The following is a 19088-nucleotide window of genomic DNA, read 5'->3' as shown; positions in this document are numbered from 1 at the left end:
CTAGAACTGGATAGAAACCATAGCGAAGTACTTGCACCGGCTCTTCCTTGATAAAATTTTGATGCGTTCCAAGCTCTCGAAGCGATGCGCGCGCTCAGACTTTCACCGTATTTTGACAGGCACAGGAGCGCTGTCAGCACACCCTCAACTGCTTCGATGCTTGTCTCCGAGCACTTCAGCGAAATCTAATCATGCCAGCTGCATTGCCGGCGACGCGTGGACAACCTTACGATCCGCTAGACTTGGTAGACAGGTGAAACGTTTTCACGCATTTACTACATTCGGCTTAGCGGCTTTTATCAAAGATCAGCTGCGTTAGATAACAGCTTCTTTTTACGCGCGCGGGTAATGATAAACGGGTATGCAATCGCACCAAGCCGCAGCCATGCCGGAGAGTTATTTGAGCTGTTGTCAGTAGCAACCGGCTCAGCGGATTTCCGCACCATGGTTGGTCGACTTCCCGCAACCTGCGCTGTGTTTGGCGCATGAAATTTAGAACGTGATGATTGCGACGAACGAACGACGCGAGCGGAGCTTACTGAGGCTTTATCGGCTTTATCGCTTATCTTGCAGCAGAGCGGGCGGCGGGGTGTTCTACCTACCTCGGTTGGCCTATGTGACTATGCGGCCTAGGCAGTTGCTTTCACAGCTCGTAAACAAGACGTATACAGTTAACGAAGCTCGCTAAACGTTAATTCGAGAATTCATCCGCTCTCCAACCTCTCAACCGGAGCCACTACTGCGGTGACTAGACGACTGCAATGCTTCGACTTTAGTTTCAGCTGTTAATCAGCCATGCGGGACCTGCCGTAAAGAGCCGATGTGCTCTTTGGAAAGCAGCCGCATCAAGAACCAGCTGCGACTACCTATGAGCATTTGATCCGTAAGTTTTGAATGTGGTTTCGGCATGCGTGTAGTATGTTAAGAAAAGAAGTGTGTTGTTGGCAGGCGCTGCTTTTAGTTACGATGAAGTTAGTTCTAAATGTCCCATTTCGAAACTACGGGTTGTTTTTTTTTTGGGGCTTCGGATCTATGTCTTTCGTACACTCGCCAGCCTATATAGTTGACTTATTTCACAAAATGTACGCTGCTAAATATGCGGTTCAACAAACGGACGATAGCAACTTAGATTAACAGCTCGGCGATTTGGTACACTAGCATCATGCAGAAAGCGGAGACAACGCCTTTCCTGTTCTTGTTTCCTGGACTTTGTACCGCCTTTCGAGCTTCTTTCTTCATAATGCAATGGTACAAACTGTGCTTAGATGTTTCATATCCCGACGTGCGTCAACGTGCTGCGTATTGTTGCTTAGGTAAAACTGGGTAGCAACTACTGTTGACCAGCCTTATAAACAGATGAGTCATATGCGGGCAACGTTTTAATTACAGTGTGTGACCTAATTACTGGGCAACCGAAATTCTTAATGTAACTGCTCGAAAGAAACAGCATCAGTGGAATCTGGGCTGTGATTCTGCAAGGTTGCTCAAGTATATGCTGTTTTTGTTTTTTTTTTTCTCTCCAGATTCTAAGGTTAGGCGATTTTTCCAGGATATTACTTGTTGCCGCTCTGTGATTTTGTCTAATAAAATTAAAACTTATAAGAGCGGGGATGGGCATATAGGGTTTCGTATTCTAACCCACAAAATAACGACCTGCGCGGTAAGCCGTTCTGACTTCGGTTTTGAGCTTTTGACTTATTTAGCTTAGTTTACGTTGAGATGTTTAGGTTGTCGGTAATTAATGTTTCCAAATCGTGATAAATTTTCCAACGGAAGTAAGTGGCAACAGTGATTGTTTTTGAGTAGCGAAATAAATCCAAGTAAATCCGGCATGTCTAAACCTTCATGGAGCCGCTGCTTTGAAATCCGGAGCATCCTTTGTGCGGCCAGCTATATTCGCGCTTGTAGCGGCTGGCTCGAAAGACTATTGCAAATACGGGCGTTCCCTCGGAATCACATAGGTGACCTTACTATGAACCTTCTGATTATTGCTGTGCAGGCTAAACTAAGACTAAAAAGAAATTTTAACAGCGCTGGTTGAAATATCCTTTGTACACGAGCATGCATCAGTAAACGGCGGCAACTGCCGGAGCTTCACACGTTTTTGTGTCATCGGTGTGTATTTGTCGAGGAAGGACATGCCCATGTATGCCAAATTAAACGTTGAGTATTTGTCTTACTTTCGTAGCTAAGTGTCATCCCTAAATCTTTATGTGCAGCGGAAAGTATATCTGTTCATTTATGGATTGCGTGGCTGGAATAACGTAACAAAGTGTTTGAAATCGTTAAAGGTTGACAAGTACATCTGATGTTTAGAATAGAAACGTTTCGTCAAAGTATTTTATGGGATTTTTGAACATTTCCTCCACACAACGGCATATGCCGGATTCAACACGGTCTGTTAGGTGTTTGCTAGTCGGGTGCACCTTATATTCCTTTTAGCTCAGCTTTGAACGAATTTATTGGAATTGTAGATGCTCTTAAAATGATCTTTAAGTGTAGACACATGTGTAAAATCGATCAACTTATTTGATGCTTTAAAAAACGTTTGTCAATAACATTGCTGATGTGGAAATTTAATCAAAAAGGATATCTTGCCTCAAAATATGGAAAGAATAATTGTGGCAATTGGGCAATGCTGCAGACAACTTAAATGAAACATATGAATATGACACAGAGTTCGCATGAGGATCTGTTTTGCCTGCCTGCTCGTATATACGGTGCTTTGTGAGCGTGACTTGCTGCCGTTACGCATTATTCGCGGGACGCATTGATCAGATCACGTTCCCGAGATTCGTTAGACGCCTTCACTGATATGCGATAAGTCCTCTTTCGGCCTGGTGCCAGCAGCGTACTGGAACCTGCACATTGTCCACCGTCTTTGTAAACTTATGGCGATATCTGCCGCACGCGCATGGTATCTAGAGCATGCATGGCTCTGAGCAGGCGAACGCGAAGCTCTTGGGTCGACGGAGCGAACGCATGCACTCTGTTTCGCATGCATGTTTCACATATTCTTTGCCGACGGTCCGTTTCGAGTGCCATTTTATGAGCCAATATATTGGATGTGGCAGATTACAGGCTTCGAAGCCGGCTACAACATTGCTATGTGTCCCCTCCCCTTTTGTTGCCCACGGCAGAAGTGGGTGACATCCGGAAACCCGTGCTAAATATTTGCGTCTTGCTCGGGGCCTGGCTGGTGATAAGATATGTAGCGCGATCGCGCATGACAATTATTTCTCGCGCGCCTGTGCATTAGGGACTGTGCATTAGGGACTGTGCTTTGAACGTAATTGAAAAAAAGAAATAAATGGCAGTTTCACCCGAAAGGCGAAGCGTATGACGCGGCTGAGAACGGCCGCGCGAGCCATTAATTCGTATCGATGTCTACTAATTTGCTATCACAATCGATGCTTCGCCTTTGGGGCGAAACTGCCACTTTTTTTTTTCTTTTTTCTGGTGATAGCGGCGGTAGCAGTTCACCGGTCTTTGCGAATGACCGTGGATTGTTTCGAGGCCCATCTGGGTGGACTTTCGTTCGTGTGCTCTAGTGGCGATGGATTTTAAGCCAGCGCGATCGCCTATAGTATAAAAAGAGGATCTAAGGAAAATGGAGACTTGACGGGATCAACAGTGGCCGAACAAAGGAAGCCGAAGACAACGTTTCGACGAGTCCCCTTGTCGAAACGTTCGCTCCAGGCTATATATAGTACACTATATATATTTCAGGCTTCACTTGTTCGGCCACGTGAAGAACTTGGGGAATTCATGGGGACCGATTCGAGCAGCGTAATTAAAGCGCCGCGGTCAATGTGTTTGAGAGCTCTCTGACTTATCTGTTCCGTGCGGTGCCTTATTGAGTTATCCTTCATTTCTCATGCATTCTATTTCTCTCTGCTAACACTTGGCATGGCACCAGCCCAGGAACACGAATTCACGGCCGCGCAGACAACGAAAGTTGCCGGGAGCATCGATGCCTTGTGTTGCCATCTGTTAACATCCTTCTCAGATTGTAGGGTGAGTGCCCCGGAAAGGCAGCGGTGTCGGGTTCGATCATCGGATCATAGCAAAGTTTTCTTCAGCTACGAACGCTTTTCGGGGGCAACAAAATGGCTGCTCGTGCACCTCTGTAGCACACCGGTATACGGTCAAGTGGATGGCAAACGTTTCCTTGCGTGAAGCTTCCTTCACCTTGCGAATTTTCACAGAACTTGCAATATACGTCACTCTTATTACCGAGAGCAGTTGCAGCACCAGAAAGCTGCGGGAATTGGAAATGAAAGTGTTGTGAAAATACCGAGGTTTTTTTTTTCTATAAGGTAAGAACTTTTTCAGAAATTGCCTGTGGCAGATAGCCCAATTCTATCCCGGCCTTGACCTAAATTACTCTATGAGGCGGCCATCAGTTCTACGAGAAATCAAAATGCTTCATTAAAAACTTAACATACTTAAGCTAATATACGTTTGAATTAATTACTTTACGGCACATATTTCAAGAGAGAGAGAGAGAGAGCAAGGAGAGAAAAGGCAGGGAGATCAACCATACGAGCGTCCGGTTTGCTACCCTACACTGGGGGTAAGGGAAACGGGGAATAGGTACACAATAGGTGCTCGATGGTTCCCTCGCACCTGCAGGAGCCGCACATATATCGGGCTCTCACACGCACATATTTCAATCTACGAATTCTAGCCGGTGAGTTCGCAAGGTGTTCGACGAAACGCATTGGCGTTCCAGTTACTTCTTTTAAGAAAACGCTGTTTTATGCATTGTAGCCCATAAGTAACTGGAACATCAATGCATTTCATCGGACACTTTGTAAATTACTATATCGAAACTGGTGCAGCCCTGAGAATTCGTTCCAAATGGATACGCCTTGCGAATTCACTGGCTAGAATTCGTAGATTTAATTATGCGCCATAAAGTAATTAAATGAAAAACTAGTTAGGGTAATTATGTTAGTAATTTAATGAGGCATTTTGGTTCCTCGTTGCAGTAATGACCGCCTCATCGAGTAATTTAGAACAAGGATTGGAATTATGCTATCTGACACAAGCGATTCTGAAAAAATTTGGACCTAAAAAAAAAAAAAAGAAAAAAACGCTCGGTATTGATTATTCAGGCCGGGCTTGCTTTTCTACAATCTCATCTTAAACAGCTCAGAAACATTTTCACCTATTCGGGATTACCTTTCTTTTCGCCCAACAATAATCTTCATCTCTCTTGCGTGCATCCCCGCCCCGCGTTTTTTAAGCGAAGCTTTATATGTCTAGGCAAAATCTAATATGGCTAGACGAAATCAGACAGAAAACTATCATCATCAGCATTGGCTCGAGCATCGTCGTCTTCTGCCACAGCTGGATCGTTGGCTCGTGCTCGGCACGCGCTCGTGCCACTGCTCCCGCGTTCGTCGTCGTCTGCTAGCTTCTACAGCTGGCTGCGTTGCCACTCATCAATCCAGCGTAGAATTTCACTTTTGTTGTCGTAATGGGGAGGCCGCGTTCACGGAGGTATGAGCCATTACTTGTCTTACGTAATGGACAGATTTAATTTTGTAGCAATTTAATTTCGAAGAATCGCAAGTGGCAGTGGGCGGGCGAATGCTGCTAACCACGCCGCCGAGCAAACTCGAGGCATCGAACGCAAGCGACCACGGCGGACTGCGGGCATACGGTCAGTGACGTCGTTCTCTCCGTCGCAGTCGAACGCGTGTGTAACCTCATAATTGAGAAATACTTTAATAAACCCTCGGGATTAACCCAGTGATAAACAGCGGGGCCGCACATTTCAGCTTCGCTTGTTAACCATCTTCACGGAGTGGAAGGGCCGACGAATCTTCTTTTTTTCTTTTTTTGCGTGTTCAGCCCAAGAAACTCGTGATCTTTGAACTTGTGACTGTTCTTTTGCTTCCTTAGTGTAACTGACACGAGGCCGTGTATGCTTGTTTTTTAAGCAGGACATTTTACTGGCCTTTTTTCGGGCACACAGAGGCGATGGAAGCTTTCAGAAGCACCCCTGGTGGGTGTTCCGACTTGCTACAACAAACATGGCAACGATATCGTGGAAAGTGCTATCAAATACGACGCGCTTGTTGAGAAATCTCGGTATGGGCGATATCGCAGATTCGCTGCAAGGAAGCCTCATTTTTTTTAAACCAGCTCCTTGTCCGTGGTCGTCTGTTGACCGTGCTTTCGGCGCACTGTGCACGATCGGGCGTTCTTCGACGACAATACGCTGTGAATAACCATGCTCTCCATTAAGGGTGTTTTTCTGTATATTTATTAACTTACGCCATATAATGAGGCGTGTGTTGTACATTGGAACACCCATACGAAGGGTGCGATCTGCAGCATTACACGTTTCGCAACGCCAGCCTCTCGGGTTTGCTATGAAACATTTACCCTTCTACAGCGAAGCCGTATATGGCTAGGGTTCCATGTATATTTCGTGTTTGTGTGTTACCAACAAAAAGGTTAGCGTGGGCCGATCCCGGAGATAGTGAAATACAAGGCCCACCCGCGGTGGAGGTGAAGCACGCTTCAAGCGCTCTGCCCCTAATACTAATAAATAATAACAAATGAAATAAATAATTCAAGATTCATTGTTTCAAGTCGATGGGTATACTCGAATCGTTTGTGAACAGCACATGGTCTCATGAGCAGGAGGCGTTGCCATATAGGCAAAGGACAAAATGTATGTACAGCCGTACACCCTTGACTCGCAAGAGGGCAATGCCACCGACTGTTGGGATACGTGTGCCGTACAAACGAAAGTCGGAATTGCGTTATCCACTGTGTATATATCTACAGGCACACCCAAGTGTGATATCGAGAAGTTCATGACCACGCACTTCACATGGGTTAGCCGGGATGACACTACCCCTGTGATCATCGTTGGAGACTTCAATGTAGACATTTCAAAACCAGACAAGAAATTGTTCACTCAGTTTGTGCTAGAAGAGTTTGGTTTGAAGTGCCACACCAATCCAACTGACTTACAACTACTCAACAACGGTCGTGTATAGATTTAACTTTGGCCAAGAATCTGTCTAAGGTTGTTACCGAGCCAATCATTGTATATCACAGTAATCACAAAGCTACCGTCACTACCATTACCAAAGGATGACAATGAATTCTTGTACCCTTGCCTAACCCTGTGTGATGTGCTACAGCTTCGCTGGTCATACACCTTCACTGAGTGGAATGGCTCCTCAATTTGTTGTTTGAAAGGAGTAGCGTGCAGCCTTGGAGCAATCGTTACGCTATAAGCACGGGACGTTGTCACTTTAAGAATGCATAATAAAGTGAAGACAAATACGAGTACAAATAAAACATTCGGCAGACACACTTAAGACTGCTTACGTGTGGGAATCATTATAGTTCCTTTGGTGAAACGTTTAGTCAGCCAGATGGCTGCGACGTGACGTGTGCAATGACGCACGCACTAGGTACACCTGTCAGCCGAATCGGGGAGCCGCCGTGGCGTCAGGGAAGCGGGCTTGTTTTGGTTCGATTCCCACTAAGACCGAAATGTACCTAATATTCTTTTCAAAGCCATTAATTTACTTTGTTTACAGGAACCTCCCTGAGAAATTTGACGTCAATCCCAGCATTTTTCGACGTGTTTTTACTTTTCGCGCCGTCGACCATTTTTGGTACCATCGCTCGGTAACGCCGCCGCCGCCAGCGCCGGATTTTCGCGTAATGAGGCATGTAATACCTTCGCATTAATACAAGTCTGGTTGGAAAATTTTCGCGTCCACGATGAACATTTGTGTCGAAGCCTCTATGAAAACTTGTCATTGCACATCGCCGTCGAGAAATGCTTGCACACGTCAGGCACATTGCACGGACCCCTTCCCACCACCTTGCCTGACTCAACGTAGAAAGACGCCGCACGTCATACAGTACACTGTCAGTGCATATCGTGCCTCGTTTACATCAGCAGACGCACCTGCGGCCAGGCCGGTGTCGCCTCCGTGGTGTTTGTGCCGTCCTGAAGTACATCTCAGAATTCCAGGACTTCGGAAAAAGTCATATCTACCACCGTCTGCACTCAAATAAACTCTTGCTCAAGCTTGCTCCTGTTGTACGAGAAATGCAGTAGTCACGTATACCTCTATGCTGACGGATTGACTACATCGACCAGTTCTGGTGGTGCTGTGTATATACCGACCAGAAGAGCAACGCTGCGATTCAAGACGTCACGATGTCTACGGCCGCAGAACTCGCGGCTCTGCGCACTGAACTTCAATTTATTGGCATAGATAGCCCTGGTATATGGGACACGTTTTTCGACTCGAGGCCTGCTTTGCATTGTATACAGTCAGTTCTCCGACGTGAAGCTCACGAACAGCCGACCGTACGAAGTTGTCAAACTTCACCACGACGTCAAACAAAACTGTCACGAAATTACTTTCCAGTGGCTGCCTGGCCATTGCCAGATCAGTGGAAATGATCACGCAGACAAAGCTGCCCGAGAGTCACATCGAGAACAACACAACGTTCCCATTCCTCTTTCCAGGACAGACGCTGCAAGGCGCCTTCGTCATCTGGCACGCAAGCCCTCTTTCACAGAGTGTAACACCACAAATATAAGGCGCACCAGGTTACACAAGCTGAACCCTTCGCTCCTACTCCGACCTGCACCAAGGCTTCACCGACGTGAGGCATCGCTTCGCTGTGGTTGGAAGTGGCTTTCACGAAGGCTTACACTGCATTGATTGGAATGACCGGCAGCGCTGCGTATGACGTCTGCGAGAGCGAAGAGAACGTGGAACATTTATTGTGCCACTGCCGTCGATCTCGATCGGAAAGACAAACACTATCTGTCGCATTGCGACGACTGTACGATTGGCCGTTGTCCGTGCAGGCGCTACTTGAAGACCGTCCACATCGCTCCTCGGCCCACCAAGCTGTGAAGGCACTTTCGTCTTTCTTGTGGGCGCCTGGCCTGTGTGAACGCCGTTGACTTGGTGGGGACCTCCGCACGCGTGCGCTAACTCGCCACGTATTTCCTTCCCCAACCCCTCCTCTCTTTATTTCATCTTTATATTCCCCTTTCCCATCCCCCAATGTAGGGTAGCCAACCAGACGCATTTCTGATTAAGATCCCTGCCTTCTCTTTCCTCCTCTTCCTTTTTTTTTCTTGTCATTGCATAACCCTATCTGCGCCCCTTGCCCCCGAAAAACACCACATCATCGATCTCCTCTGCGCCACGACTCCGCCATGATAAGTTAAATGAGCACTACTGCGCACGCATATGCCACGTGACAGAGCAATGAGAAAACTACAAGAGGTACGACGCACAAATCACGTACCTTGCCGTACCTGACGGAGCACTTTATAGTAGCGGTGGGCAGCTGTGTATTTTGCATAAATACACGTCACGTACGTCAGTAGGTGTTCAACTGCTACGCGTATTTACACGTGCCGATAATACTGACTGATATCAGTCTCGCTTGCAGTGAAACAGAAACACCCTTACATCCGCACACCGCATCTTTATATGACGTAGACTGTGAAAATATGTCCTTAATGCACCCATGATAATTTAAGCGTGCTTGTATATAAGGACGTTTCCGTCACTTAAATAATATAAAAAATAAAATGATAAAAATCAAGAAATAAAGGTTTAAAGGACTTTCTGGATGTCGCCGCTTTCGATGTGCTAATAGCTTTATAGTAGCTCTACCGGCATATTATCGCCGTGACGTCTACAAAAGCAGCTTTAGAATGCAAAATCGCCGCTCTGAACTTCTCCCACGTCTGTTTTGTTATACTCGTGGGGCTTATCAGGGAAAGAAAAATACCGTAATTGAATTCGCCGGATGAAGTCTGAATTCCACCTGTCTTTTATCGTGACACTAAATGTCCGAATCGTGAATTAAAGGTCATTGGGCTTGATGGCGCATTTGTCAAGGCTTAAATATAATTAATTAAACGCAAAGAAAGATAAGGAAGAAAAGAAACACAGGACAGAGCCCTTTATACCGTCTGTACCTTCTTATTGTATAAGCGCTTGTGCATTTAATTGCCTATTCATATAATCGTTGTTCATTGCAGTTCTAGTGCAGTGCAGTTCAGATTTACGTTCGACTTTTCTACCCTGGCAGCCTTCTTTACCTTCCACCTCAGACAACACTTTTCAGAGGGAGAGAATATGCTTTTTATGATCGTACATCCAGGTCCAACCTTTCCGAACACTTCGTAGGCACCGTATATAGCAATAAAGGCATTCGGCACAACCACCGTTCTTACCTCGCCCAGCTAGCCCGCCAATACAGGGATCACCATTTACACTCTGCCGTTTTAGGTGTCAGTTCACCCCCCCCCCCCCCCCCCCCCCTCGCCTGCTTTCCAGTTTCATTGATACTGTATAAAACAAGAAACAGGTTAAGATCAGGTGGATAGCATGGCTCCCAAATCAACAGCAAGCTGAAATATTGCGTCGTGCGAAACTATAACTCTAAAAACAGCGTCTGATTTTTACACGTACACGATCACATAAAATGAACTCGTACATGTGCGTGGTGCACAGTTTTTCATTATTTTACTTTTTTTTTCTTGTTTTGTTAATTTTAGAATATTTCTAGCGAGCCCTAGATAGCATGTTGCCGAGGACACTCATAACCAAAATTGAGGAGAGAAGGGCCGTGTCGTCACAAAACGTGTAAGCAGTTGTAGACAGAGCCTCCTGCACACTCTTTCGCACTGTGCAAACATACGGTTGCAACCAGCTTCAAATTTTTACCAAATCGAAAAATGGCATGTTTATCGGTCTGGTGATACATAAGCCGAAGAGATATACGAATGGGTGGACGATTGCGATTTGCTTGCTGCAAGCAAGGCAAATGATCTTCGGACCGCACGAACAAAGGCCCGTTATTCGGGGATATCGGTACAAACTTCCATTAAACTACTACCCAGTATTGAGCTCGTACCTTGGAGGTAAACGGTCGAAATGCACTTGTACCTACCGTTCGGCTATGTGGAAAGTGCCTGCAGCTGATTCTTGCTTCTTTGTATCCGCGTTACGGCCTCAGCCACATTGGCGCGCAGCTTGCGACGTCAGAGGCAGCATTGGTAAATGCGATTGGCGCTGGCCTGGAGCTCCGTCTGTGCACGTGTCATTTACTAGCAAAACAAAACGAACGATGCGTACGCGGTACTGTTTCGACAGTAAAGCTGGTCCTGCGGCTTTGTTTTTGACGAACGCGATAATCCGGTAGCGAAAGACGCTACATGAGTGATGTTGCATGGTGAGTAAATACAGTTGGTGAGTGTACATTCATAGCATATGCAGCCTCCATCGCTATTAGAAGTATTCGTTTTGTTGCCCTTGGCTTTATTTGTCTTTCCTCTGCACAGGCTGTGTTAAAGCATTAAGAGATCAAACTGCATGCTGACGAAACATCCTCGTAAGGTCGGGTTGAAATCGACTGTGTGCTCCTGTCCGAGTGAAAACGGCACACGACGAGGATGGTTTATAGTACGTTGCACTTATGTTAATCGTTTAATAATAACAGCGACTCGCAGAGGACAAAAGCAAAAGCTCACTTTGTATTACATCACATTTGGTTTTTGCAGTATTTATTTGTTTTTCACTTTCTTCTGCTCTCATTCTTGTGGGGCCTTTCTCTGTCCTCTTTCCTTCCCTCAGAGTAGCATGTAAGCGAATACTCTTATACCGGCAAACCCCTCTGCTTTTAAATAAAGAGCTCTCTTTCTCAAAACGACGCTCTCTTTAGAACATGAAAGAGAACCACCTGACACGCATCTAAAAAACGAAGCTAAAAATTCTCGGAAATCTTCGCAATCGAATAAATCCTGGTGCGGGGATCGAACGCGGGACCAACGATTTTCCGGGTGCGTTCGCTATTATGATCTGGGCTGACCAGGAGGCTAGCAGATCGCACACCGACGCCGAATGAATCGAAAACTCTAAGCACAGGGACACAGGAATTCTACCTCGTTCTGCGATCTGCTAGCCTCCCGATTAGCCCAGCAGATGGCATAACAAACGCCGCCGGAAAGGCGTTGGTTGGTCCTGATTTCGATCCCCGCACCAGAACAAGCTTTTCTTCCGTTGCGCTGCTACGCACGAGATCGCGCAATCAAATCCCGGTCATGGCGGCCGCATTTAGATGGGGGCGAAATGCAAAAAACGCCCGTGTACATTGGGTCAGATCGTGGTTTTGGCAAGTACAACCCCAGAATTTAGTTTTAATCTTGTCTTCGACTGCGAAGCTTTCTGAGAAACCTGTTTGGGTTTCCGTTCTGTAGCTTCGTGCTACACTCTAGTGGATGGAAATTCTTCCTTCCTTGAACCTTCCTCCGCCTTGTGGGCTTCCGCAGAACTCGCTTGCCAAATTTAGAGCGTGTACCGAAGCAACACAGCTCGGAGGGGAACATTGAGAAACCAGAGAGATTCGGCTGAATCTCCACTGCTGCTTTATATATGGTCCACCAAAGCGCACTTTTTGCACAGTGACATTCCCTGTAGGCCAATTTCGACGCTATACCTCCTGCCGAAGTTTTATTCTTCAGATTCCAATTGTGTTCAAAGATGACAAAACTGAAAAAAAAAGTGCAGCATTCTTCTCGTACAATTTGTGGCGTTGCTTACAGCAAAGTCTGAAATAATGTTTGGCAGTGTGTCGACGAGCTATTAGTCAGGTTGGTCTTTCCAAATAGGGCATGGTATGAGGAAATAGATAACATAATGTATCGCCGCAGTTCGCTACAGCTTCATTTTAATCACTTGCGGTACTCGTATCAAGTGTAGCCGCCGTTGTACTTCACACAGCCACACCAAAAGCGCCTTTTTGCTTCACCTCCAGAGGATATACTAGACATTTCTGGTTTGGGTATCTTGCATGTGCTACCTCAATGTGTCTTCTTTCCAAAGCATTCGATGCTCACTCCTTTCGGCCCGTGTTTGTTACAATTAAATGCGTCTCCGTTGTTCGGGTTAAATCGGATGGCGGTTGTGCATGAAACCGCGCAATATTTTGGTCCATCCGCCGGCTGCTATCAACACGACGGTTTAATCTTTCGGTGACATTCCACGAGGAAGAAAACATGAGAGAAAGAACTTGAAAACCCAGCTCACTACTTTGAAAGATCACAGCTAAGAATTCCAGCAAAGGAGTAGGTCGAAAGAAAGAGTAAGCAGGGATGTTAACCAGAAATGCGTCTGGTTGGCTACCCTACACTGGAGGACGAAAAAGGAAGAATATAAAGATGAGATAGAGACAGGAGGGGAGGGGGGGGGGGGGAGGAAGGACGTGATGAGTTCGCGGAGACGAACAAAGTTGTCGCAACCTCAGGGTTTTCTGGCCGGCAGAGCGTTGTTTCCGGTTTCCGTAAGATCTTTTTTCGCGCCCTTCGTGCACTCTTCTCGCAGCTTCTATCCGCTTACAGGTGTTGCGGCCAGCGCGAAAACTTCGCGGGAGCTTTAAAATGGGCCTCCGCGCCACTCGACCAATGGACTCTAGGAGTGGCCGGTAATAAGTTTGGTGGCTTTCTGCTAGTGCACTAGTCGCTTGTGTGTTTTAAGGACGTGAAATATAAAACTCAAAGTAATTTTTTTTCCATTTCTGTTTGTACAGATATTCAAGTCGTCTTCTGTCCCCACCTGCGGAAAGGCGATGGAGCCACCACCATCAAAACGCAACGACCGCCCGAGAATTCGGAATCGCCGACGAAGAGGGAACCACGGCTTAACACCTGACGAAGTGCCGCACTTCAGCTTTGCTCGGCACTCTGCAGAGAGCGAAGCGTTCGGCGAACTCCCGCCGTCGGATACGCCTGTGTTTTCTGATGACGGGGGTGCCTCGGCGTCGGCTCAAGCCGCTCGCGCAAGATACCGAACCAGGGCCAAGAGGGGTACGACGCTGGGAAGAGCAAGACCCCCATTTACAGGAGGTCCTGACAGAGGAGGGCGTCGGGGAGGGCGAACCCCACAAGATGTGACCCCGTGCCGCAGCGCTCGAAGTACAGGCCATGGCTCATTTGACGACGCTCCTTCCGAGCCTTGTCCTCCGGAAAGCGATAGGACAGTAGGCGGCTGCCATCAAGAGAACATTCCAGACGATGACCCTCCGAAGAACGACTGCGATGACCGGCGGATGTTCGCGGTTGGAGCAGATGGTTCCTCGGCGAGCAAGGCGGTGCCTTTCCCGACGTTCGCTGAGATAACGTCCGCCATCATGTGCCGGCGCGAAGAAATTGGACCTACGAGTGAAAAGTCAATCTCATTGTACATCCACGACTGCTACTTGCACGCGGTGTCCTCGGATGTGCGAGCTACACTCGGCAGCTTCCGCCTTGTTCCCAACAGGGGCCTAGGCCGCGTCGTAACGACCGTCAACTGCGACCCGGCCTCGCTTCGTGGCGCTGCCGTCGCCTTCTGCGATCAGGAAAACCAGTACATATGCTATGGAGAGATCCTGAAACTCGATGGCAAACGAGTCGCCTTGCTGTACGATGGTCTGGGAGTTACCGACGACAATGAAAGTCACGAATTTGTTCTGGTCAACTTGAATTTGGATGCGAGCTGCTTCATCAACCATCTCGCTTCGCTACGTTCAAAATCGTTTGACGACTTGGAGCGAGTGAAATCGATGCTTCTAGGTGAGGCCTGTCAGCCTCTTGAGTCTGGACATGAGGTCGTCCAGGATCAGGCTGCAATGCAAACTGCGCTTGACTTGTCATTGGACAGCAAGCTGGCAGGGGCTCTTGACGAAGATCAAGTGGTTGCAGTAAGAGCTGCAGTTGCTTCTGATAGAGGCGTGCTAATTCATGCGCCTTCAGGAACCGGTGACAAAGAGCTGCTGAGGGCCGCTGTGCAATTGACTCTTACTGTGGATGGCTTGAAGAGCCGAGGGCCTGTGCTTGTAGTAGGTAGCGGGCTAACCCCTATGTTCAAAAATGAACCAGATGGCTTATTTTGTTTGGACGTCGAAGTGGACAAAGCAGCAAGTGCTGTTGAAGAATCTGCCTCAGCTATTTTATCGAAAGGAAAAATGAATGAGTGTCTTCTTAGAATCAGCAAGGTGTTGAAAGACCTGAACAGTTTGAAGTGTGCTATCCTCCACCAATCTCAATTTCAAGGGATCACCCGCGAGTTCTCAACTAAAAGGAATGAGGGAAGAAACTGCGTAGAAAGGTGGCTAATGCATGGAGTTAGTCGCAACGACATGTTGACTGCTGTGTCGCCCGCTGATATGAATGATTACCGCGAAGACTGTCAGTACGCGATAAAAGGAAGCGGGGTACCCACCAATTCAAATCGTTCAGTTGGCTTTCGTTATGAGAGGGCTCCGCAAACTTCCCAAGGCGCCGAAGGTGTCTCTGACGATGTGAAAGCTGTTTACATCTGGAAAACTCTCAAGGCTACTCGAGCGGACGAATTTCATGAGGAACAGACCAATATCATTCAGATGGAGCGGTGCCAACGATGGCAGCTATACAAGCAGTGGATTGTGTGCCTGAGGCGAAATATCCTCGATAAACTTGAAGACGCTCAACGCGAAGTATTGCATTGCTACCTCCACTGCGGTAAAATGCTATCCGAAAATGTCTCGCGTTCGACTTCCGGGACGTCTGTTATTGTGACCTCTGTGACTACAGCCATCGCGCATGGCGCCGTCATCGACTCAATGCAACCTAAGGCCTTGGTTGTGTTCCGAGCGCACCAAGTCCCATCTTTGCTTGCTGGTAGTCTCTTCTGTAACAGCATTTCAAAGCTCGTTTTCATAGGTGATGGCGTATGTTCAAAGGGAACACTATCTTCGTCACTTTGGTCTTGCGCATTCAGCAGTCAAGGCTTTGAGTTACACGAACTAAGCGTTCAGTATTTTCTCTCGCAGCCGGTCTGCAACCTTCTAGCACCGTTCACAAAAAATGTGCTGCAGTCGGGCGGCAGCATTGAGCCTGTCAGAGGCATTGCAGAATCTGTGCAGTTCTTCGACATTCCCAACAAAGAAGAAGCAGTCTTGATGATATCCCGGTTGTGTCTTCATTTTCAGACACACGGCTACCATGCGAGAGACGTGGCTATTGTTACCCTATCGCCTTCTGCTGCAGTGGCAGCGCAGACGCTGGTCGAAAAGCTGTGGCAGGTAGGGTGTGAACACGCAGTGATGTCTGTCAAAACCTTAGGTTCCACTTTTTGTAAAATCCTGATCTTGCTTGTCGGCTCAGGTGCACGTGGCTCAGATCTTGCGGCTGCTCTGAGCAGGGCACGTTGCGCAGTGTACGGTTTTGGAAGGCTAGCAAGCGCTGACGAGAGCTGCCAGAACGTCTTCAACACGGCCAACGAAAGCAACAGGTCTGCCAGTCCAGCTCTTTCTTTGTCCTGTGTGCGCCACCCTGGAACCGTCGTGCGTATCGAATCCGGAGACGATTTTGTGACAAAGATGCAGCAAACTGGGGGGTGCATGCAATTATGCGGTGCTAAAAAACGTTGCAGTCATGTGTGCTTACAGATGTGCCACAGTGGGGATCACCCGGACTTTTGTGACCAGCACTGCTTGAAATATATTTGCAGTCGGAAACATCTCTGTCTAAACAGGTGCTCCGAGCGCTGCACTCAGCGGTGCATGGTTGACGTCACTGAAAAACTCCCTTATTGCACCCACACTGCTACATTTCCTTGTTACAAGTGGGAAGCGGGTTATGCAACAGTGCCTGGTACCGCGACAGTCAGCCGATGCGGTCCGCACCAGTACAAGTGCAAGGTACCAGTTACTGTAAACCTAAAGTGCGGACACGCAGCACAGATTACGTGCTCTGAGAACCAATCTACGGCAACCACAAGTGCTTCAGCTGTTGGACCTCTTGGAAACTTGCCCTTAAGCCAGTACAAGTGCATGGTACCAGTTACCGTAAACCTGCAGTGCGGACACACGGCACAGATTCCGTGCTCTGAGAATAAATCTACGGTAGCCACGGGTGCCTCAGCACTTGGAACTCTAGGCTCTCTATCCCTGCTCCAGTACAAGTGCCAGGTGCCAGTTTCCGTGGACCGGGAGTGCGGACATAAGTTGCAGATTAGCTGCTTTGAGAACCGGAATCAGTCCACAGTGGTCACAAATGCCTCCGCAGTTGGACGTCTGGGACAGCGAGTCAACTTGCCCCCGTGCCGAAGATCTGTGCTAGTGACCTCTTCCTGCGGTCACACAAAGTCCATCCAGTGTTGCGACAAAGCTGGATATCGGTGCGACGTCTCGGTAACGGCCGTCCGTCCTTGTGGTCACTCTTGTTACGTCTCCTGCGGAGCGGACCGCAGGGTTTTCCCGCCATGCACTGTGCAAGTGAAAGTTGAGCTAGACTGTGGTCATTCAGCTCACGGGTCTTGCAACAGAACCTCCTCGTTGAAGTGCACAATGTTCGTCAAGAGAACATTGTCTTGTGGCCACACACTTGACGTGGTTTGCAGCGAACCTAGTCCCCAGTGCCGAGTTATGGTTTCCAGGACACTTTCATGCGGCCACGTTGCCGCCAGGCCCTGCTGCGACAGCACATCTCCGTGCCCCTGGCGATGTGGTTACGTATTGCGCTGTAAGCATGCGTGCAGATTACCGTGTGGAAACCATCCTCACGAGGACAAGTGCGGGGATTGCAAGGACAAGTGCTCCATTTCTTAGTGACTGTCAATTTTTGGTCGATCTGTAAAATGTCAAGATTGTGCTTCTTTCACCAAAGGAAAAAAAAATTTCACACTTGCGAGTACTGTAGCTTGCTTTAATCTTCAGTTATTGTCTGCACGGTAGCGCGAGCCCGTAGTGGTTTCAGTAACGCAAAGAAGGGCGAGGTCCAGAAGGCGGCAGATGCAACCCTGTGGATCACGGCAATGTACTACTTATCTACTGTGTTCGGCGCGGAGACGTCGTGCTGTTTATCATCGAGCATGATGCGAACGCTAAGCTGACGAGTTTAACCTGACACGAATAAAGCATTTAAAAGAACAGTTTAATGAAAGGGTCCTTACCCGCCGTGGTTGCTTAATGGCTATGGTGTTGGGCTGCTGAACACGAGGTATCAAATCCCGGCCACTGCGGCCGCATTTCGATGGGGGCGAAATGCGCTAACACCCGTGCACTTAGATATAGATGCACGTTAAAGAACCCTAGGTGGTACAAATTATTCCGGAGTCCCCCACTACGGCGTGCTTCATAATCAGATCGTGCCTTTGGCACGTAAAACCCCATAACTTTTTATAAATGTGTCCTTCGATGTACGAGATTTCTCACCCTCGTTTTCGTTGCACCGCACTTTAGGCAGTCACTGACACTAGGCTTGGCCACTGGTTGGGTGAAATATATATTTTTTTATTTCTGCACGCGCGAAGCATTTGAGACCGCCGTGGTGGCTCGGTGCATGCCTACGGTGCATTGCGGTGGAGCACGAGGTCCCTCGTTCGATTCCTGGCCATGGCGACTGCGTTCCGACGAAAACGTAATGAAAAAGAAACCACTCTGAATTGCCTATGTGGTCGTAATTAATCATGAGCCTTACGGCTACGCCACCACGTTTGTTATAGACAGTGTATTCCAATCGGACGTTATAAACACCCCCACATAGGGAATTTATTGCATGAAAATACAAGCACCGCACAAGAGCGAACGCCGCTTGTGTGCGGAAGTCGCCGTGGAATTGGGTGCCTTCGTGTCCTAAGATACCAATGCGTGATGGTAGCCACTGAAACATTGTTCTCTCTCGAAACTCGGCTTACGGAGAGTTTTCGGCTCACGGAATAGGAGTTTCATTGTTTGCTTTCTGGCAGGCAGTACTCATCACCGAGATGAAAATGAAAGGCAGGGAGGTTAACCAGATTGTACCTGGTTTACTACCCAACAATGGGGGATGGGGAAGTGGGCAGAAAAGGGCAAATGAAAGGGATAAGTGATAGTTATAAATGTACTTCAAAGCCTATAGATACATGAAAGTTTAAAGAACGGGCTTGGCGACATGACTCAACCCCGTATCGATGGAAATCTTCACATCATTGTCATCGTCATCATGACATCATCATCATAACATCGTCATAGTTGGTGTGCACCAATGTGCAATGTACGCGCAA

At 47.7% G+C, this 19088-nt stretch overlaps 1 protein-coding gene across 1 annotated transcript; it reads left to right on the top strand.

Annotated features, from left to right (window-relative positions):
- The first annotated feature begins 821 nt into the window (after positions 1-821).
- On the top strand, positions 822-18023 carry LOC119449702 (uncharacterized). The gene is made up of 3 exons (XM_037712942.2): positions 822-883; positions 3920-4017; positions 13612-18023. The coding sequence occupies exon 3, from the start codon at positions 13651-13653 to the stop codon at positions 17650-17652; it is 4002 nt and encodes a 1333-aa protein (XP_037568870.1). The 5' UTR covers positions 822-883; positions 3920-4017; positions 13612-13650; the 3' UTR covers positions 17653-18023.
- The last annotated feature ends 1065 nt before the right edge of the window (positions 18024-19088 follow it).

Source organism: Dermacentor silvarum, chromosome 4 (genome assembly GCF_013339745.2).
Source record: "Dermacentor silvarum isolate Dsil-2018 chromosome 4, BIME_Dsil_1.4, whole genome shotgun sequence".
Classification (NCBI taxonomy): Eukaryota; Metazoa; Arthropoda; class Arachnida; order Ixodida; family Ixodidae; genus Dermacentor; species Dermacentor silvarum.
Note: the sequence above shows the minus strand (reverse complement) of the source record. Positions and strands in the feature narration are given on the sequence as shown.

What these genes read in the sequence shown, in the direction of transcription:
- LOC119449702 (XM_037712942.2), top strand. Translation starts at nt 13,651, where the DNA reads ATGGAGCCACCACCATCAAAACGCAACGACCGCCCGAGAATTCGGAAT.